Here is a 27,532-nt window from a genome sequence, read left to right on the forward strand (position 1 = left end):
TCGCATCAATTCTTTACATTCTGTTTTGTGATGAATACGCTAAGCCACAGATTAACTAACCGCTATGCACTCTCTTTGAAAATGTTTCACTCAACATGTCTTCCTAAACTTTGTAATTTCAAAAGCCAGCACTTCATCAATCAAACAAATCTTATCCCAGTTGTTCCATGCAATACTGCTGTCCACAATTTCTTGCCATTCAGTATCCTTACACTTGTCCACGATTATCTCTCCAGATTGACTGATACTATTGACAAATTTATTGATCTTTCTTATCTCAAACTGTTTGATTGAAGCTCACTGTAGCAGTATGAAATATTTCCTCATGATCAAACGTTGACGCGCAGATGTGCTAAAGAATTATGGAGAGAAAAACTTGTCAACAATTAGCAGAAGTCCGGTATCATATTGAATTACCCTCACCCGCTAGCCAATTGTAAAATGAATTTCGGATCAACGATCAGGTCCTACCCAGGGAATTTATCATGAATAAATCCATAAATTTTAATAAGTGGCTAAAGACAAGTTGGAATAGGGAATAAATTAAGTGGTTATTGATACTTTCCCATAAAAAGACAAGAATAACAGGCGAAAAATTAACATTTCTGATCAGCTGTATTTGACAAAAGTGAGAGATGATGACGTTTGGATAGTAAACGTATACGAGAATTCCCTCCCCACTTAAAAAAAATTAATTCCCCTTCTCTGGGACCATGGCATGGTTGGATAGTGACATAAAATCGTATTGGCGACCACGACCCAGAGTTCGTCAGACAGTTGCCTTGGCGATGGCTCTAACTGGGATGCTCGGTATACTAATAGCTGTCCTTGTGCTTCCGCAGAACAGCGTTATTGCAAACGGCCAGAAATTTAAGTAAGTGAATTTTATCCAATTTACATAACTCCAGAAATAAAAAAAAATGGGGTCCCCAACTAAGTGAGAGTCTTTTACGGAGTCGCAGACGAATCATTGTTTCTATTCGAGCGAAATTGACATTGGATTGTAAGTTTATGAAGTAAAATTTTACACCGAGAAAGATCTTGTAAATTGCCTTTTAGCATGTTGACGACATATTGTTGATAGAAAGGTCTCATGGTCCGTGGTGAAAGCAGATAGCCTGAATATAATAAATAGAGCAAGTAACAGAATGGTATATGAAACGCGGAAATCGTGGATGACGAGTTTATCATTGAACACGTGTCATCGAAGAAAATAATTCACAATAATTGATAGTTGATGATGATTTACTTAATTTTAGTAACTAGAAAAAGAAAGAGAATAACTTCTTTTTTCATATTTATTTGCATATGAACTTATTCTGCCAAGTGATCTCATGGACAAATGCCAAGAATTATCTTCTATTGGGAATTTTGTCTACAACAAACTGTCATTCCAGTTCTGAATTATTTACAATGATAATCCTTCATTACTACAGCGGAATTCCTTGACTTAAAATATTTTCTATTACAATGTATTCCTTTCAACTTTCACTTTAAACTTTCAATAAATCATGTACTGAATTAAAAACAATAACTTACTTTGTGCATCAGTTCACCTTGGCATTACGAGTGTGACGGTGGATTATGTAAAAAAAAGGAGTTAACGATTGATGTGGAGACCCCACACTCGTTGGAGGTCTGTCAGCTTTTTTGCGGTGAGGGAGGTGCACTATGGCCAAAACCCACGGGCCATCTTTCTTTGGGGAACTACGTAGCTCATTTGGATCCTGAGAGAATTAGCCTGCGCGGAATCTATGAGAGATCTCCTGCTGGGCACTTTCTTCACAGGAACATTCAACTTTTGAAGAGAAATGTTAAGAAAATTGGAGGAGGACTTGTTAAGGATGGCGGATTGGCTCTGGGGATTGAGATCGCTGGGATAAAGAACACTTATGATACAAGGATGACATTAAATACGAGAGAGAACTATACCCTGCATGTGCATCAGCCAGACAATGAAAGAGTATGTATTTTCCTGTTTTCTAGGGTTAAAGTAATTCTAAGGTAATCAAGGTATCTAATTAGACATCTCCAGGAGGTTCGACACCTTTTTCGCTCAACTGCACGTCTTTGAAACATTTTTCTGGCACATTATCGATCGATTTGAGAATTCTCAGAATTCTCTACTCGATATTCGAGAGCTCTCCGCTCGATTATTAATTCTGCTGGCAAATTTATGTAAATTCATCAGCTGATGGCGAGGATCGTCGCGGACACTTACTTCGGGGCCCGAAATGCATTGGAAACTCTCTCTCAATTGATCGTCTACAATGATCTTCGTAATGAAGTCCAAATTGTGAGAGATATTTACGTCATTGATGCCCCTGTTTACCCCTATCGAGGAATCCTCCTAGACACCAGTCGTAATTTCGTGGACAAAAGCACAATCCTTCGGACGATTGAAGCCATGGGAATGTCCAAATTGAATACCTTCCACTGGCACATAACCGACACTCACAGCTTTCCCTACTCGAGCAGGAGTTATCCAAATCTACAAAGGTATGGAGCATACTCTCCTATAAAGGTCTACACACAAGAGGATATCAGCGAAATAATTGATTTTGGACTCACACATGGAGTTAGAGTGCTCCCGGAGTTCGACGCCCCAGCGCACGTGGGCGAAGGATGGCAGTGGGTGGGTGACAATGCCACTCTTTGCTTCAAGGCCGACCCTTGGAAGAACTACTGCGTTGAGCCCCCCTGTGGCCAATTAAATCCGACAAGTGAAACAGTTTATGAAATTCTTGATGGAATTTATCGGGATATGATCGAGGATTTCGCTCCCGATATTTTTCACATGGGAGGAGATGAGGTAAATAATACTTCAAGACAGTTGCAAAAAACATGAGAATATTAATGCAATCATAAAATATTTCTCTCCCTTCTTATCGCCAGGTAAACATCAACTGCTGGAACTCTTCGTCTGGTATTCAAGAGTGGATGTTAAAAAAAGGCTGGAATTTATCTGAGTCGAGTTTTATCGATTTATGGGCTACCTTCCAAGAACGAGCTTATCAGAAACTTAAGCTTGCTAATAATGGGAAAGATATTCCAGTTATTCTGTGGACTAGTGAACTCACCAGTGAGAGTAATATTCACCATTTGGATCCCAGTAGATATATTATTCAGATTTGGACGAGGGGAGACGATGCCACTATTGGACGACTGGTTAAGAATAACTTCAGAATGATCTTCTCCAATTATGACGCACTTTATCTCGATTGCGGGTATGTGAATATATTTTTAGCAGGTTTTCAATTTTATTGGTTCATGATTGGAAAGGAGATTAATCGAGCAGTCTTTTGGGAATGATTCCAATCAACTAGAAAGAATTGAGAAAATTCGCGATTTATAAAATTTTCGAAACAATTTAATCACCAAGCATCCGTTCCCTAGGTTCAGTGCATGGGTAGGTGAAGGGAACAACTGGTGCACCCCCTACAAAGGCTGGCAGAAGATTTATGAAAATTCCCCCTTACAAATAATCAAGTCGCAGGGATTCGATGACTCGAAAAAATATTTAATTCTCGGTATTAAAAATTTGTATAAATCAATATTTATCTTTAAATGATTAAGTGTTATGGCAAAAATATCTGTTGATAATATAATGACAGGTGGAGAGGCAACATTGTGGACCGAGCAGGCAGACAGTGCCTCGATAGACTCCCGACTGTGGCCAAGATCAGCAGCAATGGCTGAGAGGCTATGGAGTGAATCGGGATCCTGGATCCATGCAGAACAGAGAATGCTCAGACATCGTGAACGTCTAGTCAAACGTGGAGTGTTTGCTGATAGTCTGGAGCCCGAGTGGTGTCTGCAGAATCAGGGAAGCTGTTACGCTTAATTCTATGTAATTAACTTGACCATTAACGTACAATTAATTAAATAGTGTAATTGATTTCAATAAATTTACAACATTGATATATTACTGTTGGCGGTATTTGCTCTGATACTTCTTTGATTTCTATCTCCGGATTTTCCTAAATTTCGTTGAGTCAGTATGAGAGAATCAGCTCCTCGTCGGGATCGCTGGGCCCTCCAGGCTCGTCTCATCTCAGCTCGAACTTCACCGTTCATCAAACAATACAGGAGAGCGACAAAACATCCCTGTGCAAATATTTTACAAGTTAAATGAAAAAGGACAATGGGTTAAACATGACGACGATTGATTTATAGCAAAATCGTTAATCCTAGACGGACCGAAAATGTTTACTAACAATTGCGGAGGAGTTTCAAGAATTGATGTTTACTACAAATTTCCGAAGATCCAAGACATTTTTTTTTACGTTTATGTAATCTTTCTCGAACAGCTAAATAATAGGTTTATGGTCCCGGGACATAGAATAGTGCACATCCGGGAACCCGAACATCGCTATTCAGAGCAAGTGAAGCAAGAAATATGCGTGAAGTGTTGCTTTACGGTCACAATGACCCTGGATCGTTGCCACCCACTCTCGGCCCCCTTATCACTTTCTTTTGTCCTCCGAATCTCAGTACAAAGGTTCAAATGATTTTATTCAACATCATGTTGGGGAGTAGGGATGTTCGTGGAAAAGCCGCGATTCTCCTATAAACGCGACTAGTGAGAGTCTGATTTACTATTTTTACTTTTTTTTAAGTCTGTGAAGCAAACTATTCAACTTACAATACTCGATGTTGAAAATTATTTTGAATTTACAATAGAAATGTTACCTGGAACGAAGCGAATAGTTGATCACAAAACAGCCAGATAAGTTCAATTTTATGGTCGTCGTGGTAAGATAATCCTAAAAAAATAGTATAATGGGCTTCGAAGAGGGGAACCAATACCAGGGTTGACTTCGCCCACTTCCTTAAATCGAAAACAATGGGTGGTTATCCGAGAAAATCCATAACTACCAATTCATTGAAAGAAAATTACTTTTCGCGAGCTATATCTCTGTGTATGAATAGGCATGAATATTATTAAAATAATATGGTATTTTATTTGATTCAATCATGAAGCAATAATAATTACCCATAATGCATTTTTTTTCGTTGTAAATGCACAGATGTCTTCATTTTTATTAATAATACTCTCACGATATTTAGGAAAAGAATGAAGTTCAACTGAAAAGAACGACAAATCAATTTTGTGTAAACCAGATGAAATCACTTGGAATAATTCGGAAAATTGGGTAATTACCAGAATAGACACTACGATGGGAATTCGAATGATTAAAAAGTAGTAAGGATTATTATGGGTCGTCCAGCAGAGCGTATCTTCCATCAAAAGTCGTATGACAACCCATACCCCAACTACAATTGCGGGTAATCCCCAACCGAGGATTATATACACAGTTATTGCAGATGTGTCAGCGCAGAATGCGAGGAAAATGAGATTATGTAGATATAGTCCCTCCATGAAGATCCAGGCGTAATTAGCAACGATGAAGTATTGCCAAGCGCTTGTGATTACTTTGCACACCCATATCTGTTGAGACGACTAATTAGTGAGTTGTTCCGGTCACTTAACTTATGTGTCAATACGTGGAAAATATGTTCGTTAAACAATGGAACTATTTTGGGATTAAAATATAGGATTCTTACATGTTTTTCCGTGATGAATGTGCTTTTTCCCTCACCAAGAACAATGTTCCAAGTGGAACCGATACCGTTTATGATCAGCCGATCTTTGAGGAGTGCCATGAATGCTCTCATGATGAAGGATACGAACAAATGCATATGTAGGCGATTTCGATGATTCCGAAGTTTTCTCAGAAGTAAAAAAATTATCAGGGCGATTATTAACGTTGTCATTGATGAAGCATAACCGACCTTTGCAATTGTTTTTATTATTGGTACCCATTTCTGAAAATTATATGAAATGATTCGATTTCTCGTCAATTGTGTACCATTCCGTAGAGCATACTGATATGCTCTGAAAGAATTTCCTTCCCACTGGATTATTCAAAATTTATTATTATCCAACCCATTATTATCCAAAAAAATGAAAAATTAAAATTTGAAAACATGCAAAGCCACGATTCAAATGCAAAAATGATTTCTTGTATCATATCAACGATTGAAATTACTTACAATTAGAACAGTTGAGTTGTGTGTCTTCGCCAACTCGGAGTGAGTGATCTCGATACTTTCAACGGCTGTGACGATGTAACCAGGGGGTGGTGTGCAGAGGGTATAATTGCTCCAAGTGATTCCAAGCGAATTATTGTACCAGTTACCCCCTGGGAGACATTGTTTCGTCGATGTGCCATTGTTAGGATTCTCATATCCAAGAACAGCACGTGGAGGACATGACAGTACAGCAGTTGCATTGGCAACCGTACTTGGCCAGCAAAGAAGTCCATCAAATGATGGTGGGCATCGATCCGTCACATTATTCACGACATCTAGAAGTAATATAACTAATGTAAATGGGAACGGGTGTGTCCCCGTGATTATATTGCTATCGATCACAGGGAGGATAAAGGGATGGCGTCCCTTCATACGTCGTGATTGGAAAAATGTTGGGGGATTTTTACGGTACACAGTTTTGAGAAAAAAAAACATAAAGGAAAAATTGATGGATTCAACAACAAAAGGGGGAATACATGCATTGCTGTCTTTGTGAGATGCTACCAATCCAAGCTGTTACGAGTTCGCTGGCACAATTAACGATATTTTTAGTTTCATTTTTTTCATTGAACCCCTGGGGCTTCCTATTATGATATCTCATGTCGTGGAAGTTTCTACTCACATTCAGTTGTCAACGATTGGCAAATTTTTTCTTGTTCGTGCTGAAACCTCTCCACATCACCATTTGTCATGCTGAAAGTAGAGGAGAGAATTTATTTTAATAAAATGTAATTTGTTGGTAAAGTCGTGAACAATTTCGATCAAAATTGTACATCGAACATGAAGCATAAAAGTCACATTGAACTTATCGATCTGAGTAGTCTTAGGAAAATTTCTTTCATAAATAAAATTCATGTGTGTAATGAATTTTTCAAATGGAATCACTGTAAAAATGTTGTATCATTTTGCCAATATTTTGACGCCTGCAACATTTCAATTCCAACGTCTAGCAAATTTATTAGAAATTTCTGCGACTACCTATTGAACGTTTTGTGATCGAAAAATGAACCAAAGTGTCAACTACTCGAATTCCCCTCTCATGAGTAGCCTTGACATTTAGCAATGAAATGTTGAAAATTTTTTAACTGTACAATCTTCGATAGTTAGAAGGAGAGGCAAATAGAATATCCTGAGTGAAAAAAGCAATGTACAAGATTCAAATTCTCTTGACAATTTCTGGGAAATATTTTTTACTGAAACCGTCATCAAAATCGGACAAATACATCCAGGGACTTCAATAGAAATACAACAGAAGTCAAGAAATTCTATAGAAATTGAATTTCCTACAACGAAATTATCAAGAAAATCTGGTATCTCCGACAATTCACAGTGAAATACTCCTGTCAACTTTGAAAAATAATCCTCCAATCTGGTGAACAATTGCTGATTTTTTTTGTATGCTAATAAAATGTAGAATAAGTGACGAACGGGCTCGACGTTTTCCGCCGATCACACGAGTTCACTTTTAAGTTGACACATGACCTCTTCCGATAGACATGTTTGGCAATTATACTTTCAATGGCACAAGACACTGCACACTCGCATATAGTATTTGAAAGGGATCTTTGTTTGCGATTTTTTTTACTGATTTTAAACTCAAGCGGTCGAACAAAAATAGACAAAAATAAATGGGAATAAAAACGATACAATCATTCAATTTCACTCGTTGAATAACATCTTAACGTTTGAAAACAACGGAAATTTATTTATAAATGTTTTATTGAGAGAAGAAACGAACCTGCTAGTGCGTCTCACGCACTGTCAAGTGCGTTTGCGAACCGTCTGTTACAGCTGCCAGTTGAATCTGTAGTGTACAGACCAACACTTTGCTTTCCCGCGCTAGAGAAATCGCGCAAGCGTCGAAGGTTCTTCAGCCCTCGCGTCCGATTATAAATATAAAAATTCTCAACTATTTGTGATAATAACAAATCATTACAAAACCAACAAATAATTACTGGACATTCGCCATATTTTTGAAATTACCAAAAATCGATTTGAGAAATGAGCAGCAGAAATCTCATTAATGTTACCTATTACATCATCTAATAATGAAATGACGGATAGCGGATGCATCTCTTTATGTTTTGAATGTGTCTGCTGTCTTTGTCAGGGCAAAAGGCCAATCCATCAAATCGGTAATATTGAAATGGTTCAGTAATGTAAATATTAATTCAGTAAGATTGATGTGCCTTACAATACGCATCTTTGAGAAGAATACAGACTACCCAGTATCGACGACGCTCCTTTTTTCAACGCGCCAGAGTGATGTTATAAATAAAAAAATATGGAAAAGGATCGGCGCAATATTCTCTGTTTAGTCCTCTGAATTTATCTCGGTACCAAGAGATTCCCGAGGAAAATACTCATCACGATTATTTCCACGTGAAAAAACGACCAACCGAAAGGATCAGTTGATTTACTAATTGTCAATCCAAGAAAATGAGAGGTGGCAGGCAAAATGACAGCCGAAAAGATTCGGCGATTAAAATAATAGCCGAATGGTTTTTGGGAAAGGGAACTCTTTACGATGAATCTCATAAAACTCAGGAAAATAATAAAAACACTGAGTCAATCTTTGTAAGGAAACATTTTGTATTAAAATTCAATTTATATCGCAATTTGCGTATGTTCACATTATTATCAACAGATATAAATTTGCCAAATACTGTTCATAATTTAAGTCTCTATATCCCATTGAAAACCATCAATAACGCATTCGATTAAATTTACGTATTTTTATATAAACATTTTCTGTAATTATTATTTTTTCTAATGTGGCAGAATTTCACCAATGTTTTTCCTTCATCAGCTATTGGACAATATTATCGCAGAAAACATTTCCGAGATAACCGGAAATGACATATTCATTTTTATCATTTAGGTGAGTGCACAGATGGTAAGTACACTATGTCAGTTAGATTTTTTTTGTTTAAATAAATTATAAGATTTGCAGTTAATTATTCGAATATCTAGGCCACAATATTTCAGTTAACCTTTATAAATTTCATTCTTTCTCTTAATTTCATTTAATTTCTATGCTTCTATCTTCTCCTCGCTCGACGGATGTCATTGTCTCGATTTCCTTTACGGTTTTGTCACCCCAAAATGACTAAGGTTACAGACCAAATTCATTGTACTATTCCATTAAATAAAATAAAGTTATAAATTTCAAACCAACAATGAAAAAATTGTCTAAAGTATAAACTTTTGTTAATTGGTTTATGTAATGTAATAGTAGCGTTTAAGTAATCTATAAATAATTAAGTAATCTGGTGATAAAATCTGTAGCGTAGGAGTAAAACGTTTCAAGTCGGTATAATATATTTCATTGAAGAATTGCATAGATCAGTCAAGGATTAGGATTTCTATTCCATAAAAAAAATCATAGGTGCAATTATTTCAAAAAGGAATACGTTGACGACAAAAGATCGGGTAAAAGCTTTTTTTCACAGAGATAGAAATAAATAAAATCTGGCAATTTGCGATGAAACTTGACACATTTTACCACTCCACTACTAAAATACTCGGTACACAATGATTTCTTACGATTCATCATGACTTCTCTTACGATTATCATTTCCACAATTTAAGTTGAGTGATAACCACAATTTATCATACACTATTATACAGGGTGAGTTCATGATTCAAAGAAAGTTACCAATAAACAAGTAAGGTACTGCGCTAATCCAACAGGATTCGTTTTATGATTATTTTATTCATTAACGGATTTTTCCTTGTTCTTATTTGTACCCATTGCTTCGTTAGGAAGCTTCCGAATGGATGCGTGGCAAAACCTTTTTTTAATTATAACTGATAATTTCAAATCAAAATATCATGGCCACTCATCAAAGTTTTACACTTCGAAGAATAGACCGCAATTTCGCTCGGAAACAACTGAGATATCTGATCAGTTACTCACATAGTATAAAATAGACAAGGACACTGTCTCATATTATGGATTTTTTTACGCTGAAAAATGTACGAGAACGTTCTCAAACAATTTTTTTATTGCCAATAAAATAGCAAGTTGAAAAGTGTTAAAACAGAAATTGTATGTATTGAATTCGTAAGTCGCAAACGCTTTGACTCACAGACTGGTTTTTCCCGAAATCGATTTCACGACCAAAAAATAAAATTTTCGAAAGTTTAAGCAGTTTAAAATATTTATTCATAAACAATGAACGTTAAAAAATGGTAATTCTGTGCAAAATATCATTAAAATGACACTGCATATGCATGATGTTTTTCAAATTTCCCTTATATAATTTAATTGATACATTTAATGATTGACGAGGTTCACCAAGCTGTAAAAATAGTTTGAACATCCTTAAATCATCAAAAATTTGATGATGTGAACTTTTTTGAGCTGAACTCATTGATCTATGGCAAGTTTTACTAAATCAATCCTCGCAAAAATTTATACACAAGTGTCATTCTACATAACTATCAGCCACTATTGCAGATGTTCACTTCGACTTTTACACGTATTATGGAACATTAAATTCGCTCTGAGATGAGGAAAATTATAAAACCGCAAATATTTTGAAAATATTGTATGAACGAGTCGTGATATTTTAATTTATCTCGATAGAAACTTAAATCGGACTAGTAGTTTAGGAAAGATTAAAGCAGACAGTTTGTTCACAAAGAGTTGAATATCTTCTTTTCTCCTAACACTGGTTTTGTCATAAATATCAAAAATTGCTTAGGTACAAACCCTTACTTCGTAGCAAATTATAAGATTAAGAGAATTAAGATTATAAGCTTCCATTCGGAAGCGACAGGAATAAAATTAAATCAACAATTAAGAGAATCATCCGTTAAAAAGGTGCAAAACTTATTTCGTTCCTATTGCTCTCTTTCCACGTTCCTTGCGTCGCTTCCACAAAAAATGTTCAATAATACTTTTCATAACTTGATTGATCGAGGGGCATATTCTACGATTGCACATGTAAACTTCATCCTTCTACAAACGTTCATTAATTACCAGGACCAAGTAATGAACTCAATATACTATAGTAGAGTTTCCTTGCTTTTACAAGGAAGACAGATCTCCCCTCGTGGCTTGTTCTCCTCAAAAACATTTTCCCACTCCTCATACATTACTTATCCTTATTTTGGACGCCATAAAAACACTAGATTATCGGACTGAAGAGATTCTACCCCGCAGACTTACGCCATTTCACCCAATGTCCACTACAATTCTTCGCTCCCCCCTCTGACGCCCTGGGGTACAATCTCCTCAGTCGCCTGTAGCTCACAGTTCAGGTCATAATTTTTCTAAGGAGCTAATAAAGTCTTAACGATTATGACATTCCAGTATTCCCCTCTACTTTCTTATGTCACCCTCATTACATCTCCTACTTTGGTGAGAACTCTAATACAGTCATTTTTGTGAGATTTTTCTCTTCGTATTCAATTTTACATGATATTCCATTCAGGAGACGTCCCGAGTCGGAAAAAGCAAGAGAACTCTACTATATTCGTTTTCATAGCTTCAATCATTTCGTTGATATCCTCTTCACCACTTAGCTAAGAATAAAAAAAACTGAGTGATTGAAAGGCACTTTCAAACAATAAAATGCCAACAATATTCTATTTTCATTTTCATACTCAATAATATTGTTTGATGAGCAAAGAATTTAATCTTAATGTACAATCAACCACTTTAAATATTTGTCATCGGAAATTACATCTTGGGTGAACAATTGCAGAATCATTGAGTGAACCAGTTTCCTGATTGTAAATTTATTCAACTATTTTTCAATTTTGAGATCATTTTTGAAATGTAAGAGATCTTTGCGACTGATTTATGGACGATCGTATGATAAAGGCCCTTTTTGTCGGTATTGAGTTGCATAAATACATTGATACTTAATTGTTAATTATCATTAAGCCAGCATGTGTCAACAACGAAAAAATCTTGTCTCAGATTCTAAGACACATTGATATTGGGAAAAATTAGAAAATCAGTGACATTGTCTCCCCAGTGAATTGGTGAATTTTTCAAAGCACTCTTTTATTTTTTTCAATCAACAAAGGCTCCAAATAAAAATATGATCATTCAATGATTTCCTTTATTGGGAAAATTTCACGGCCCTTCGGGCAGATCACTTTTTACAGACCCTGTACGTGAGAGGGTAAAAGTGATAAAAGGGACAAACGTGCTTTCGCAAAAGCCCTGAAGCCCAAGGTTCAGTTTGACCGACTTTTTCTTTGAACTTAAATAGACGACGATTCGTATGTATCAAACGTATTGAGGACTTGAAAAAAATGCGATTAGATATTCGTTTTTATCGATCACTGACGCATAAATTCCTTATCGACCGTACGAGCTAGTCGTAAAATCGTGATTTAACGATTTCCAAGTACTTTTACCGGTTTTTCTGCAGTGAAATGCGTTTCTACTTTTGTAATCGAATGCCAGAAATGTCATGTGAACCTCCTCAACCTTTCAATGTGCTGATTTTTCAGAATGATGTTGTTATTTAAACTTTGCGAGACTGACTTTAGGCCTCGGCATTGAACCGTCAAAGATCCTGCGCACATGCTCGTGAATCGTTTGTCAACATTTGACTATTGTTGTGGAAACCACAGAAACCTGGCGCCCAGGTTCCAATTAAATTCACAACGAGGATCCAATAACTGATCAGAGGTCAATAGGTATTGCTTGAAAATAAATTAATTATAGTAATACAGTTAAAGAAAATAAATACTCAAGTTCAAACAATAATTTGCAACAGTTCACCCAATATATTTAATGAATGAGAGATAAACTCATAGCATAATTTAATTAATACTTTCATCCGTGCATGTATCAATCGTCATTAAATCGACAAATTATTGATTTCATATAAAAACTCGCTCTACAAGAGCCCTCCCTACACTTGGACCCTGTGATACACTATTCCGATGTGTCCCTTTTATTCTGAAATAACAATGCACTGATTGAACTCACCGAATTATTGAAAAATCTCCATTGTGTACAACTGTAGTATAAAAGTTTTCGCGTCACATATAAATTTTAGTTTTTTACTAAATCCTCGAATTACTTTAATATTTACCTATATGTATTTTGTTGTATTTATTTCTATCAATTTCTTTACACGGGACGTCGTATGCACGGCCAACTATTCATGATGCGGCAGAGACCCCACCTGATCTAGCTGATACTCGGTCAGAGACATTTTCCAGGATTCTGACTGCACCATTGTGGCCACATTGCTTCGGTTTTAAGTCCACGAGTTTGGAGAACGTCCATATGGGCTGACAGACGAGTATAGACGTTCTCCTCTGTGATATATCCTGCTGTTGGTAAATCACTCCTAGAAGAGCCATAAAAATTCAGTGACCAGCGTTTTATTTCGATGACCTAAGGAACGAGTCCCTGAGCAAATGATAATTAATCAGTATCGAAGTGGTAGCACGAAATAAGTTACTAATGTCCACTGACTAATTTTTCATGAATATCTCGAAATCTAGGGAAGATCGCAAAATTTTTATCTTAACGTTTCCTGTGGAGCGAACCGTTCCAAAAAATCCACTGCCTTGTAGATTTAAAGATATTGCTCGAAACCTAGTCTTAGAGATAAGTCGAGGAGCCCCAAACAGACGGCGTGCTAAATTAACCTCGATTAAAGTCGACACTCATATTGTCATTAGTGTACATAACTATTACCGAATGCTCAGTTGCTTTAATCACGATGAAGAACAACGCTCAACCGAATTGTCGATTAGTAAAGAATCGGTAATTTATGACCCACATTATTCATTGCCGGCTTTATCTATATAATCAAATAATATCAATTGTCATTTACTACTCTACCTCTTTCTGATAAGGGATTCATCACCTAAGAATATTAATGAAATGCTTTTAGCTTATTTTAGTCTAGTATTTCTATCGCTCACCATAATCTCTCGGCAAAGGCGGACGCCCTGGGCCACAGTCGGGGCCCTAAACTGGCTTGTCCAATTTGTTCACTCCACAATGCTACCTCACCCCCCATCACCAAATTGGCAGCCTGATAATCCCTCCACGGTCTGTGATTATAAACAGTCTGCCACGTCCTATACTCCCCACAGGCAGCCTCCCCAGTTTCTCTCCATTTTCCAAAGCCGCAGTCCAAATACCAGGCGTCCACATGCGACAAGATCACTCTGAATCCATCTTCAAGTAAATCTCCAGTCTCAGGCCAATTACTCCCTCCCCAAGATTGGATAACGTGAATCTTAGGATCGAAATGAGTTGTTATCCACGGTCTTTTGGTCAACGGTGAACTCCAAAGTATTACAGCCTTCGGTACCTCATTCTTATTTGCCCTGACAATTCGCTTGAGCACTTTCCCCTCGAAATCAGCCCATATTGCATGTAAATCTGTGAAGTTGGATGCTTGCATCGCTTGAGTGATATTTCCATACTGCGCCCAACATTCTAAATTCACCTCATCCCCACCAACATGAACAATATCTCTTACTTCAGTGATATCGAGTATTTCTTTGTACAAACTTTCGAGAATTTTGTAAGAATGCTCGTTAATGGGATTTAACTGTCCACAATTTGGCTCACCACAGAATGATGACCAGGGTTCTTGGTCAACGCATAAAGCTAACTCTCCAAAACCATATTCAGGACCCCATTGCCAACCAGCTCCAGCATGAGCAGGAGAATCAATTTCTATTATGACTCTGATGCCTCGGATTTTCGAATAATCTACTAAATCTTTTATGTCCTCGGGTGTGTAAATCTCATCTCCACTGAAAGCACCCCATCTCGCCATCTGTGGAAAAATCGATGACTCGAAGGGAAAGGATTGCGAGTCCGATATGTGCCAGTGAAAGGTGTTCAACTTGGATGCAGCCATTCCATCAATTACACGTTTTAGTTGCTCTATGGAAAAAAATTGACGACCCGTGTCAATAAGAAGTCCTCGATAGTGAAAAGATGGCTTGTCCTCTATATAAGCTTTGGTGAGGACACGTAGAACCCCCTGGCGACCTGCAGAGTCGTCCCACCAGAAGAATTGAGAAAGGGTTTCCAAACCATGGCGGATACCATAGTAGGTCTTTGCGGATATCTTGGCTTCGAGGAGGCGACCCTTCTGGGATAGGTCCAGAATATATGACTCGTCGGTGGAGAGAGTTAACCTGGTGCCTGAAGCCGCTGCAGCGTCCAGGTAGATGACGAAGCTATCGATGCTCCATCTCTCTCGAACGTTAGGCATCTTTATTAGACTTCTGATGTTCCCTGAGAATAACGCGAATGAACGTAAAAAATCTAGTTTAGTTTTCACGGAATTAGTTGCAAGAAGAATACACGTAGTTCTCTCATTACCATCATTATTAGCATTGGAACTAAGCTGGATAAGTTCATTTACGTGCTCGTTTCGAATGGACAAAACGTTGGTATCGAGCTTTATGCATTAATTGATGATCTTTACGCGATAAACACTTTCGGTTAATATTTATTGATTGATATTTATTTACCAATAAAAACATCCTTGGCATGTTCGAGTAGACTTTTAACTTCCTCATCCCTGGTATTGATGGTAACTAATTCAATGTGTTGAAGAGATAATGCAATCATCTCTTCACCGAGTATGACGCTACCAGTGGGTCGCGGCCAAAGTAATCGAGTGTTACCACCGCAGAGTGCATTGCACGTTGCGAAGGACGTACGCGATGTTCTTGACGTACGTCGCTCACATCTGCCCGCTACACAAACCCATGTCCATGGGCTGTTGAACGATCTAGAGACAATAGAAATTATTCAGTAGTGAAGCAAAAGATAGAACAAAATTACAGACTCGTTTCAGTTCAACAATATTGTACATAATTTAGCTTACTAGGCATTGATGAGATGAGGCATTTTCAGGGTTTATCTCACAAATAACGTCATATCAAACATATTTATTAAAACATTTATGATATTGATTCAAGAAATTAATGGCTCCAATATACACATATTTTATCGTTAATAACACTCCTATTCCCATAATTTTTTGTTGTCGAGAAAACAAATTTTTTTTGTACGTAATTTTCTCATTCATTAAAAAAATATACTATTCTTGTTTCACTTCTCTTATTGAGATAGTAAATATGTAATCAACATAAATCACATTCACTATGATTGATTTTTTTATTTCACCACTGAATTCACAGTTCTCAAAAATTTGTAATGTTTTCACAAAATCCAAATTGCTAAAGGGGAATATTTCTCTTTATGAATCAATGAACTCCGTCGCAATCTTAAGTAATCTGCATCAAATAAATTGTTTAATAAATATTCATGCAATGTTAATTACCCTCTACCTGAGTGCGTACATCGTGCCAGCAACTAATTGTCCGGCAACACTACGCGAGCTTACAATTGATTTTGCAAAGCAAATACAATCCTCTTCGTTTAATAATTCAAACTATTTCAAATTGAATTTCTCCGCCGATAATTTTTCTTTACCTCGAGTAATTCATTGATTCCACCGTTAGTTCATCTCCGAAATCGACGATTGTAATATTATCGGTCATCTCATTAATCACCTGACGTGATAACTGCTTCAGACTATTGTGTTAGTGCAACAATCATGCAACAATTGAATATTCAAAAGTGTGTTAAGAAAAGTTATAACAGAACAACAACAATCGTACAATCATGCGTAAAGTTTGTATTACCTCCTGGGGGCGAAGGGCTGGAGAGATACGAGTGGTGGTGTGTGGGCGTACATGGCAATCAGGAGGATCCCAGTGATGAGCATGAGGAGAAGGAGGACCCTCCTCATCCAGCCACTGGGGAGCCCCCCCATCATTCTTCTCCACCTGTCAACAAATAAAAACAGTAAACAATGAGATTTGAAAAATACTATTAAATCGAGTCAAGACATCACTATTGACTCTGAATATTTTTGAAACAATTTCGATTGAATTTGCACAAAAAAATCGTTTATGAAAAATATGAAAAATTTGTTAAATCTAAGATGGAGAAATACCAGAGCAAACCCTCCCCCTTCAATCAGCCACAAATTATAGATTTTCCTCATCTAAATCCGTTGATGAATTATTTAAACGCCCTTAGCATCAGTGGTTGTGCGCCTAACGCCAGGAATCATTTACGATGATTGACAGAGCCCATAAAAAACGAAAGCCTGGTTCAGAATTTCAATTCCAGGGTGTGGAAAAGCTGCACCACTTTTATCTCCATGAAAAATTAAAGAGCTCCATAGACTGGCAAAAACCCGAATCTTTTTCTGTCAAGCATTAACATTCTATCTATTAGTGCTCCCCTTCACACCCACTAACTTCCATCGTCCATAAATATATCTATTTTAGAACGATGTCCTACAATCAAATATCAACAGACATCTAAAAATACTAGCTTCCAATGAGCCACAAAATAATACCAAACTTAAGTTAATGAAGTAACTTGATACTCCGATAACTTAGTTCATTTTTAGTACCATAATTTCCAGCCTATCCCCATTATCGACCATTGACGTCCCTTATCACGTTTACCAGAGACAAACAACGTAACCTGGATCCTTGGTCTAACTAATCAATTTTTCTTTCCTTCCTTCCTTCAATAGACATCAAAGAACAATATATTAATTGTGCAACAATCGAAAGAATTTTGAAAGAACAAACATAGATACAGGGAACCATTAATTAAAGTTTAATAGCAATCTATTATTACAATGCATTCATAATCAATCACTGATATTCATTCATGGAATTAATTTTTAAGTGCAGTGTGGCAACCCCGAATTTAATTTTCCCTAGTGATTTTCTTCAATATTCAAATATTCCGCTGCGAGGCAGAATTAATTACATTAATGAGTAATAATCAGTTTTTTACCTCTGGAGAGTGAGGGGTCGGGAAAAGGGCAAGGGAAAGCGGACATCTACCCACATTTGGGCATCAGGAGAGTCTAGGACGTGAGCCAGGGACAAGCCCGGGTTTTTCAGGTTTTATTAGGGAGGGAAAAGTACACTAGGGCCTTCCTTAATGGGAGAAAGTACGGTAGCGTTTTTCTTAATTGGGGGCTGTACGGTAAGATTTTTCTTAATGGAGGTGGGACCCAAAGGAACGTTAGGAACCGAGAATAACTTAACGGTAAAAAATTACTTAAGAAAATGATTGTAATAGTGTTCTTGCAGAAAGGCGCCCCATAAATGGCTCTCGAATTCTACTTAAAACAATGTTAATGTCTAGCGATATTATTGAATATCTACGTAATCGGGAACAGTATTTGTTTAAAGGTCGCCAATTTTTAAATAGAAAGTGATACACGTAAATAGGTGTAGGTGGAAACAACATGACAAATAAGTCGAAAGTTTATTCTTCTTTTATGTACTTCAAATGATCGCATGAGCTGCTGATTTAATGGCTTCGTCAGATATCCCTGTGTGCCAATGAGTTTAAAGAAAATAATCCGAAATCGATGGAATCATACGATCAAAATTGATTTCATATGATTTCTGTCCAGCGACAGTGATTTAAGTTAATGAAATTAAAATATTAAAACTGAGAGGATCATTAGTAGAGCAAGAAGAAGCAGAAATTCAAGTTAAATAAACCATAATGATCCTAATCATAGATGACCTTAGAGTTTGTACGACCCGTAGAGTCATCGATCTTAGCCCCTGGTCGATGCTATGGCTACCATCGATCCAGGTTATACCTCAAGCACCTGAAGATGGTTATCTTTTTATAGTGAAAATACAGCATATAAATGGAAATGGAGGAAAAAATTGCACAAGTGAATTGCTGTGAAGGTATCCAAAAATAAGAATCACCGACGATGTGAATGATAACGTCATGGGGCTGAAGGTATCAGTGTTGAAGTACTGATAGTGAAGAGGGGGTTGAAAACTACAAGACAAAACCATGACGCAAGCGATGGGAGGATCTTGCCTGGGGGGCTCGTTGGTTGGTGGTTGGTTGGCGTCGGTTAGTATCACACAACCATGGACAGGTTTGTAGCCAGGCAACCGCGCAATGACCACAGTCTAGAGCGAAACACTAGCTGGTGCGGACGGTCTTGACCTTCCTCAATTATTTTAAATTTTTTTTACCCACTAACGCTATAAAAATTGAGGCATTAATAAGTTACAAAAGTTCGGACAAATATTCAATTTTAGTGCTTAGATAATAAAATAAAAAATATTGTTCAGTGAAATGTCATTGGTAGTCAGTGGGATAAAAGTGCATTATCCTATTATTGTGAACTTTGAAGGTGAACTGTAATAGTTTCATGTGATGATTCGTAATTATGGTGTGCCCTGTATGGCAAGTTCATAAAGGTGCTGAATGGCCTTCTGAGAATCCACGTGGAGGTGAGAAACGTTTTTTTCTGAGGTCAAACGGTGACAAAAGTGAATAAAAATTTTCGTGCAAATTATTTATACAAATCTTGGGGGGTTATTAATTTTGAGAAAAATATTCAGAGAACATTTTTGGGAGCCATTGAATGTTAAGAGAAAATTCTAGGACGAATGCTTCTGGACCTCTTCCTTCTCGAGATATGCGAAATAAAGGGAAAGGGATGATACTAAAGATAAAAAACCAACCATCTCATGGGGATTACCTTTTGAATATTTACAGGGACAATAAGTTTCTTGGGAGAAACTGGGTTTTTTGACATATAAAAAAATTGAGATTCTTTTCGACTACTTACATCTAAATTTCAAAAGTACTCTTGCAATGGGTCGCAGATAACGAAGAAATAAGCGAAATGAGCTTGCATTCGAAGGATAAATGGAATGTAATCATTTTTAAATTATTCTTGTAATTTATTTCGAGAATATTTCGTGAATTAATGGGTTTATGCAAAAAATTCAGAGGGTTTTTTCTTAGAGACTCTAGATCTATCAATGTTAGAGAAATAAACTTGTGGTCCTTACCTATAACAAGTTTTTCTGGCAAATTCAAATGCTCGCACTGTTATTATCTTTGTTCATTGGCATTACCGTTAATGCGCACAAAAACCTACGTGGCCAAGCTGATAAATGACTATAACAGAGGGGGTAAGGAAAGACGAACTGACGAACGAGGGTTGAAAGTCGATGCCAACTAGAGTCACTCAATTATTAAATTATCTTCCATAAATATTACAGTTAAAATTACCTGTCAATCCTGGTGCTTTGGGGTCATCCACGAAATTTACACCACCACTTCCTGAAAACAAAGACAAACAATTTAATCAGCGTATAACAAAAAAATTATTACAGAGCCCTGACGCAAATGACCAAAATAGGTATTGAGAAAAACGGTCGACTCTACTCATTCGCTCAGTTGGACTCCAACCCTTGTTGGATTCACAACGAGTTCAACCAACTGGAAGTGAAACATAAGTAATCCTCAACAGAAAAAATAAATTTGGGGATAATTGTGATCTTAAAATGACTATGAGACGAATAGCTGTATTGGCAGCTGTACATTCCAGTCAACGAAACGACTCCAATGGTGCAAATTACGGTGGTTATTACAGCCCTAGTTACAATATGTCCGGGAATGCCAGTGGAAAGAGCGGGAGGTTCGACACTGATCTCCATGGAAATGTTAACGTACTACTCGGAGGGTATGTACAATTTTCTTATTTCTTCCTCCCCGAGGTGGCAATTTCCTGTTGAAAGTCTTTTGTATTTTTTTTCGTCAAATCCATCATAGAAATAAATAAATAATTCCCAACGTGAGTGTTCGAGACTCGGAGGGATGTATTCAGTATTATTTATCTTGTGATTGATGCATCATTAATACAAGACCAAAGGCGTGCTTCGAATTTGAGTATTTTGGAACTATGAATTTTTTATTTCACATTTTGGGGTTTCGACTCACATAATGTTCATGAGTTAAATATTGACAGATATAACAAAACGTCTTATTCAATGCCAGGCTGAATAATAATAGAAGGCAACCATTATAAACGAGGATTTTCCGCAAAATTCGGAAAATTTTGAAAGGAAAAAATTTGAAATACAAAAGATCCAGTAAGGCAAAGAGGTTCCTCATAAAAATTACTCCACCGTTTCATAAAAGGACATCAGTCATGGCTGAACCTTTGTAAAAGTTAATATGTGATGATCAAAGTATTTTCTGCATGGGAGATATTATTTATTTATTTGTAGCGTAGAAAACCCGAATAACAGCCAGTAATCCTTTATATCAGTGTATAAAATTTATTTTAATGCAGGGCAATGCTGAGTGGAGTAATCATAGTGGTAATTCTGGTTTGCTATTGCTGCCACAAAAACATAAGAAAAAATAGACCACACGAGTACTCCCCTTACTGGAGAGAGCCAGATGTCCAGAGTCTAGAGGTTTTCACCATGGACTCTCACACAATGGGACGTTTTTTGGGGGCTCAGCAATGCTACGATCGAAGCGCAAACACGGAAGAGATTACGACTATGTCATTATCCTGTCCAGGAACACCAGGGCCACCACCAACTTATGAAAGTCTTATATTCAATTCCCATCATAATGCTGCGTCACCGAGTGATAAGAAAGAGGAGCCTATTAGCACGGGCGACTGTATTCTTCCGGTATGTGGGAATCAAGGGGATTCCCAAGATCAGGAGAAGAAGGGAGACGACGAAGGTTTGCCATCTTACGAGGCTGCACTAAAACTCGAAGCTAACGGCTACGTTTAATTATTAAAAATTGTCCGTTGAGGCAGCCCACCTGAAGTGATAAGACGAGATAAATTGGTTTTTCTAATTGTAAGATATTGCTTCTTATGGATATCATGAGATGCAAAAAAACGATTTTTTTTTGTTAGTAATTTTGTTTAATAGACAGGGTGACATCCCTTTGATTTTTTTAGATTCTAAGATAATCATCAAACATTCACGTTCAAGATGAATCGCCATACGTCACCTTTCCATTTCAAAACTGATTCAATATTGAACCTTTAACAGGTCAATCTTTTTTACGCTTCTAGATGTAAGTTATGAATCAGTGCTTTGTAAATATATAGTTTCATTACTATTCAGCGGGTAGATCTATTGGCTCTATTTATTTACTATTTGTTTAAATCTTAGAGAAAATATTGGACAGAGAATTGTTAGACCTTTCATAGTTTGTATTGGAGATTCTGATTGATTTATAATCGAACTGTAGCGAGTGAATTTTTGTACAGATAAACGAGTTAATTACACTGTTTGTGTTGAGAAATTTTATTTCAAATTTGACATTCAGAATGGACTGATGGAGTCAGTCTGTTAGTCGGAGAATTATCTCTAGACGAAAACGAGAGAGAAGTTTTGAAGATAGTTTCAAGACATCTTCGAGTGGAAGTACTCAGTTGTTAGATTGAATGAATGTATTGTATTTTCGATTCCAATCATCCTGATCTGTAACAGCGCCATCGTTTCCTCAATTTAATTATTGTGCATTTGATGATTGACAACGTTTCTACTTATGGTGTAGTCAATATTAAATTGGAAAAAATACTTAGATATGCTTAGAAGGTCACATTTGAAAGAAAATACAATACTTTGTGAGCTGAACGATGTAAGCTAATTTCTAAGCGACGTTAGAGGCGCGATGCCCCAGGCCTAATATCATTATGGCTATTTCTGACCGAGTGATCAGGATCATTTCTGTTCACAATGTAAACGCCGTTTGACAGACAGTGTGTTGAAATAGAACTGATAGGAGGTTGTAAGAGGCTATCGAACTGAAGGCGTAGTCTCCAACACTCTGGAGTAGAACCGTTCTTCTCAAACATGGATCCACCAACTTTTTCTATTAGAATCAAACACAATATTTTTGCGAATGAACCTAGTGAAACGAGATTTACTTAAGACCGCAATAGATCCATAAAAATAAAGGAATCAATGTTAGGACGAAGAATTATCCATTCAGGATGAAGAATTTCCTGAATGTAAAAATCGAAATTTTTTTGATGAAAGAGTTTTAGTTTAAACACCTAAACGTTCTGAAGTGCAAACCGAAGACTTCCTTCACATAAATATCGTCATTAATTGAAGTGCAGTTGTGCTAGTCTGAAGGAAAAAGTAATACCACATAAAAGTCCTTTTCACATGTTCAAACGAATTTTTCCTGAAATATCTACAAAGATTCACGTATTTGTAAGACTTTTTGTTGGGAACAAAAACCGTTTTTTAAGCATAAGAAAAGTTCTGATAACGAATTTCTCTAAACATCTACCTTCCAAACATATTAAAGATTAATTCAAGACCAATTTCAAACTTATCGCTTGTCTTTTACCATCTCGGTTGGAAGAGTCAGTGAAGTAACTACAAAGATACATAAATATATATGTACTGATAAGATAAATGCTGAACTCAGTGAATGAAAGAGTTATGAAGGGAATGATCGATAAAGACTGGCGCATGGATCCATCTGTAGATATTGCTAAGCTGAACGGCGTGTAAAAACAACTTTATCAGTCAGAGTATTTAACAGCTACATGATACTGCTGGATGTCAATGTTATTGGAGCAAGTGCAGGGGTCATTGAAGTTCATTGTGATAATAATAACAGGGAGCTGAGTCAGTTATCACTGACAATTGTCAATTCTTACTCGATTGCTGGCGGTTAAACTCATCACAGGGCCACTTAATCATCTCTCAATGAGAATACGAGATACAAATCCAGGGAACACATGTAAATTTGACACCCAAATGTATTTGACATATCCAAATTCAACACGTGTGTTCGATCAAAGTTTTTTTTTACTAAATTTTAATTTTTCTACTAGATTTTTTTTGCAATTTGTCATTAAATCAAAGTTCATACACAATAATTTTGTTCAGAACGCAGCTGAATGGGTGTTTTGAATTTGTCTGTGTTGAAGTTTACGTGAGTTAATTATACATGTAATCGAAAGCAGATAAAAATGCAGAGATTAATTATAACCAGTCGAGGTACAATCCAATTATTTATCGCCTAGAATGCATGTCTTTTTTTGTTGATCCATTTTATATAAGAATGGTTTTAAATAAAATTGCTAAAGATATTTCCCTAAAGGGTAAGAATTGCAATCAGTGAAAGGTTTAGCGACGACACATTTACTCTATTTCGAAAACGTTTATCATCGAGATAATTAACTGATTACCTGGAATCTATAGTACATGAGTGATGTTATTAAATGAGCCACGAAAAAATTATTTTAATGGGAATTTCTTTGTAAACGGAAGTATTTGGGGATCTTTGCTGAATAATATTAAGTGTAAATATTAGTGAATATTCCCCGCAAAGCTGCTCATGATGAATGAGAAGGCATTGAGTAATTCACTACTGACAATTGTCAACGGGTAATCGATTACTCCAACGAATAAACTAGTTACGGCGACTCCCATTCATTCTTTATAGATATTCGATAAGAGTAACATGACAATGATTAGAATGAAGACATTGTGTAAAAATATTCAGATTTTTTCCGTTTCATTTGGTACAAGAAACGTTAAAATCCAAATGGACAGAATATTTGTATCCAGGGCGCAAGTGCACTTGATTGGCCAGTCATTCGGCCAGGCCTTATATATAAATAAACCTCTGCTCAATCCTAAATTACTTGACCGCGTAATTATTCTCCATCCCCTTCCTCTCAGTTGAAAAATAAAACACGAAAAATCAGAAATAAAAGTTCCTGACTTTCATCGAATTAAGTAATTAATTTTTTTCATTCTTTACGAACTTTTTACTCGCAATTGTGTTTTTCTTGAATTTTATTTTATTTTGCAGTGTAATCTGTCCTCGTAGATGTGGGTACTTGGATAATTATCGTCATGGCGGATGGCGCGTGGGCGTTCGGATGAGACGAATCAGGAAGTGGTCAGTGACTCGAAATTGCACATTTTGTCTTTGCAATTTCTCCACCGGGAGAATTTTCGTTATTACTTGAAGGCAGAGATTGCCTTGTCATCTTGTTTCATGCGTCTCGGTGGATGCTAAGGGTTCCGTTAATTTAATTATTCAGTCACGGAGTAAAGTGCTAAGAACAGAAAGAGCTCCGAAACAAATATAAATTTTTTCGTCTCCAACTCGAGATGGTTTTTTATTTTGTTTCGTACCACGACACTTGAATTTTCCTTAATCGACGAGCACCTGATCATTTCAAACATGTTATCTATTGAATAAGACGTTTACATAATCGGTGGATAAGCATTGCATCAGCCTTCGACCCTAAAAACCAGTAATTCCCGGAAAAAATGAAAGGAATTTTTTTTTTAAACTCTTTTAACAAAGACAGACCTTTGACAATATTGTCCGTAAATTATTTTGGAAAACACATTTATGCTGAGTTCTCGCGTTGCCCTAGACCAATGATGGATAACAAAAATTTACTAAACATCGAATGTTTAACTACTGAAATATTTCCTACTCAAGAACAATCTGTCTGCAACAAATACTAAATGAAAAATATTCAAGGCTGGTCGTATCAAACGTTGGTACTCAAACAAGTCCCGCGGTAAAGTTTACCTCGATGTCAATTACATCAAGGGGTTATTTATATTTCAATATTTAACCGGAAAATTAATTTCTGATTTATCCTGAAGCCCCTTGTTTGAATGAATAGCTGGGAGAGTACCTCGAATTTCTCATTAAATTAGTGTTAATTCAAATGAAGTTACATCATTAATCCAAAACATTATCTAGGAAACTAATGGCAGTTAACTAGAAAAATATTAAGTTTCGCTCATCGCTCTTAATCAACTCGTCTATTCCAGACTTATCTCGGTCAATAGCATCCTACACTCAATTCCCAAAAGAGACCACGCGTTGATTAATATTCTTACGACACGCAGTTGCATTAAGTGTTCGAACCACGTCATAAATATCGTTATCCACGAGAATGAGCGTTTCTCCACATTTTTTCATCTCGTGTGTTTATTTTTATACTCCGCTGAATCGAAATGACTTGAACTCGTTAAAAAATCGTGAAAAACACTGGTAAGGCTTCTACTCAGGTAACGCGATATTTCTCAGTCGTCTTGGCTTCATGTGGGCTAAACATACCCAGTAATCTTGTTATTTCCCCCCCTGACTGCTATCCATCACGTATTTTCAGGTAATTACATACCATTGATTTAAAAAGTAGCATTATCATCCATCGTGGAATAAAAATAAGCGAACGAACAGGGAAATATTTTCCTCGGCTGGACAATCAATTTCCCATACGACAAATGGTTAAAATGTAAAAAATGTCTTGAGCATTTTCACATAATAATTAATTTCCTTCACTGAATCGGTAATTCTATAATTGAGAAAAAACGCACTCTCCTTCCCTCATCAACTATCGATCTGACAGCCGCATAAATATTAGAGGTTAGGTCCTATGTCTACAGGACCGACAGAATCCTTGAAAATCAATTTAAAAAACAACTGAACACCTCAAAGTAACTAACAGTTTCAATTTTCAACCCAAAAGTGAAAAATAAAGGTGATCGAGTCGATTGAAAAAATCATTACCAAACACAGGCACCTGTTACGTGACTCCAAAACAAAGAAAACCACAAAATTGAACAAATACAAAACGATCATTAGAACAGTGGAAATTGATTTGTTTCGTCCTGATAAAATGACCTTGTGTGAAAAACAACTCACCAGATTCTACGGTGATTGTTCAACTCGTCAGTCTCCTTTTGTTTTTCCACAATGGTTTGTCCAAAATATCCAATCCTCAGGACTTTTTCATCGTCAACACTGTAACTTTAGTATTAATGACCTCACAATTAATTGAACAATGAATAAGCAATGATCCATTCACAATTGAACTCACGGACTACCATAATTTATTGGACGAATGAGACACAATGGTAACGCAACAGTGAGCACAGGTGAGTAGCGTTGGGGAGGATGAAGACACAACGGTATCCTAGGTTGGCATATCGGTGCTCTGTCGTGTCTACTGTTTTTCCATTGGCGCGCAGGCTCACCTCAACTGCTATTTGCGAAATCTAGGAATGATGGGAGAGAGGGGTAGTGGTATTTCTCTCTATTTTTTTATGAGCCTCTGAAGTGATGTTTATCCGAGGAATTTTACGACCGCGTCGGCGAGAGGGTTTTCCGAGTAGGATTGACGGATCGTTAGTCTGATGTGTTAGAAGCGAGCGTTGCTCGATGGAACTGACAAGCCGAATGCGACAGTCACTGAAGCAGACTGACGCGGGCCGCGGGTGTTCTACGGGGATAGATATAAGCTCAGTGGAGAACGACAAGGGCGATGTAGAATTTTTAATTAATTTTTTTATTGAATAGTTTGGGTGTCTGAGCGACACTACTTTGGAGGGTATGAAAAGTTTTCCACTCTCACTCTCAGTTCAGATATTTTTCAGCCCTCTTTGCTTGGGGGAAAATTAAATTAGAGGTTTTTTGGCATCTACGGGATCTATATCTAGCGGTAGATATCTCGCGTGTGGGACATAACGCCATCTCGTGGGGATGCTCTCCGTTGGTAATGTGGGTTGTTTCCATGGA

The 27,532-nt window shown here is 36.8% G+C and overlaps 4 protein-coding genes across 12 annotated transcripts; 2 read left to right on the forward strand and 2 right to left on the reverse strand.

The window, feature by feature from the left end:
* The first annotated feature begins 418 nt into the window (after positions 1 to 418).
* On the forward strand, positions 419 to 3,940 carry LOC135162300 (chitooligosaccharidolytic beta-N-acetylglucosaminidase). Its single transcript, XM_064120600.1, has 6 exons — positions 419 to 874; positions 1,552 to 1,963; positions 2,192 to 2,812; positions 2,896 to 3,227; positions 3,397 to 3,530; positions 3,615 to 3,940. Exons 1-6 carry the CDS (start codon positions 714 to 716, stop codon positions 3,842 to 3,844), a joined length of 1,890 nt encoding a protein of 629 aa, XP_063976670.1. The 5' UTR covers positions 419 to 713; the 3' UTR covers positions 3,845 to 3,940.
* LOC135162309 (secretin receptor-like) lies at positions 3,673 to 8,052 on the reverse strand. 3 transcript variants are annotated; one of them, XM_064120625.1, is made up of 10 exons: positions 7,835 to 8,035; positions 6,719 to 6,789; positions 6,058 to 6,371; positions 5,569 to 5,829; positions 5,165 to 5,452; positions 4,997 to 5,088; positions 4,901 to 4,918; positions 4,693 to 4,831; positions 3,930 to 4,107; positions 3,673 to 3,814 (listed from the first exon to the last, which is right to left on the reverse strand). In XM_064120625.1, exons 2-10 carry the CDS (start codon positions 6,786 to 6,788, stop codon positions 3,771 to 3,773), a joined length of 1,404 nt encoding a protein of 467 aa, XP_063976695.1. In that variant the 5' UTR covers position 6,789; positions 7,835 to 8,035; the 3' UTR covers positions 3,673 to 3,770. The 3 variants fall into 3 exon arrangements, 1 of the variants encoding a protein (XP_063976695.1); XR_010298929.1 differs by lacking the exon at positions 3,673 to 3,814 and adding an exon at positions 4,218 to 4,579 and having other exon boundaries at positions 3,966 to 4,107; positions 7,835 to 8,052; XR_010298928.1 differs by lacking the exon at positions 3,673 to 3,814 and adding an exon at positions 4,218 to 4,567 and having other exon boundaries at positions 3,966 to 4,107; positions 7,835 to 8,042.
* A 616-nt stretch (positions 8,053 to 8,668) lies between these two features.
* LOC135162299 (probable beta-hexosaminidase fdl) lies at positions 8,669 to 27,220 on the reverse strand. Of its 7 annotated transcripts, XR_010298927.1 has the most exons (9): positions 26,835 to 27,220; positions 26,660 to 26,764; positions 20,210 to 20,260; positions 16,762 to 16,905; positions 16,550 to 16,651; positions 15,580 to 15,842; positions 14,005 to 15,340; positions 13,161 to 13,421; positions 8,669 to 13,024 (listed from the first exon to the last, which is right to left on the reverse strand). XR_010298927.1 is itself a non-coding variant. In XM_064120596.1 (8 exons), exons 4-8 carry the CDS (start codon positions 16,893 to 16,895, stop codon positions 13,274 to 13,276), a joined length of 1,983 nt encoding a protein of 660 aa, XP_063976666.1. In that variant the 5' UTR covers positions 16,896 to 16,905; positions 20,210 to 20,260; positions 26,660 to 26,758; positions 26,842 to 27,220; the 3' UTR covers positions 8,669 to 13,273. The 7 variants fall into 7 exon arrangements, 6 of the variants coding, with proteins under 6 accessions (XP_063976666.1, XP_063976665.1, XP_063976664.1 ...); XM_064120596.1 differs by having other exon boundaries at positions 8,669 to 13,421; positions 26,660 to 26,758; positions 26,842 to 27,220; XM_064120595.1 differs by having other exon boundaries at positions 8,669 to 13,421; positions 26,842 to 27,220.
* LOC135162328 (uncharacterized) lies at positions 18,888 to 24,602 on the forward strand. Its single transcript, XM_064120675.1, has 3 exons — positions 18,888 to 19,419; positions 20,314 to 20,663; positions 21,276 to 24,602. The coding sequence occupies exons 2-3, from the start codon at positions 20,485 to 20,487 to the stop codon at positions 21,733 to 21,735; spliced, it is 639 nt and encodes a 212-aa protein (XP_063976745.1). The 5' UTR covers positions 18,888 to 19,419; positions 20,314 to 20,484; the 3' UTR covers positions 21,736 to 24,602.
* Positions 27,221 to 27,532: the final 312 nt, after the last annotated feature.

The sequence above is a fragment of the Diachasmimorpha longicaudata genome, chromosome 5 (assembly GCF_034640455.1).
Source record: "Diachasmimorpha longicaudata isolate KC_UGA_2023 chromosome 5, iyDiaLong2, whole genome shotgun sequence".
NCBI classification, from domain to species: Eukaryota; Metazoa; Arthropoda; class Insecta; order Hymenoptera; family Braconidae; genus Diachasmimorpha; species Diachasmimorpha longicaudata.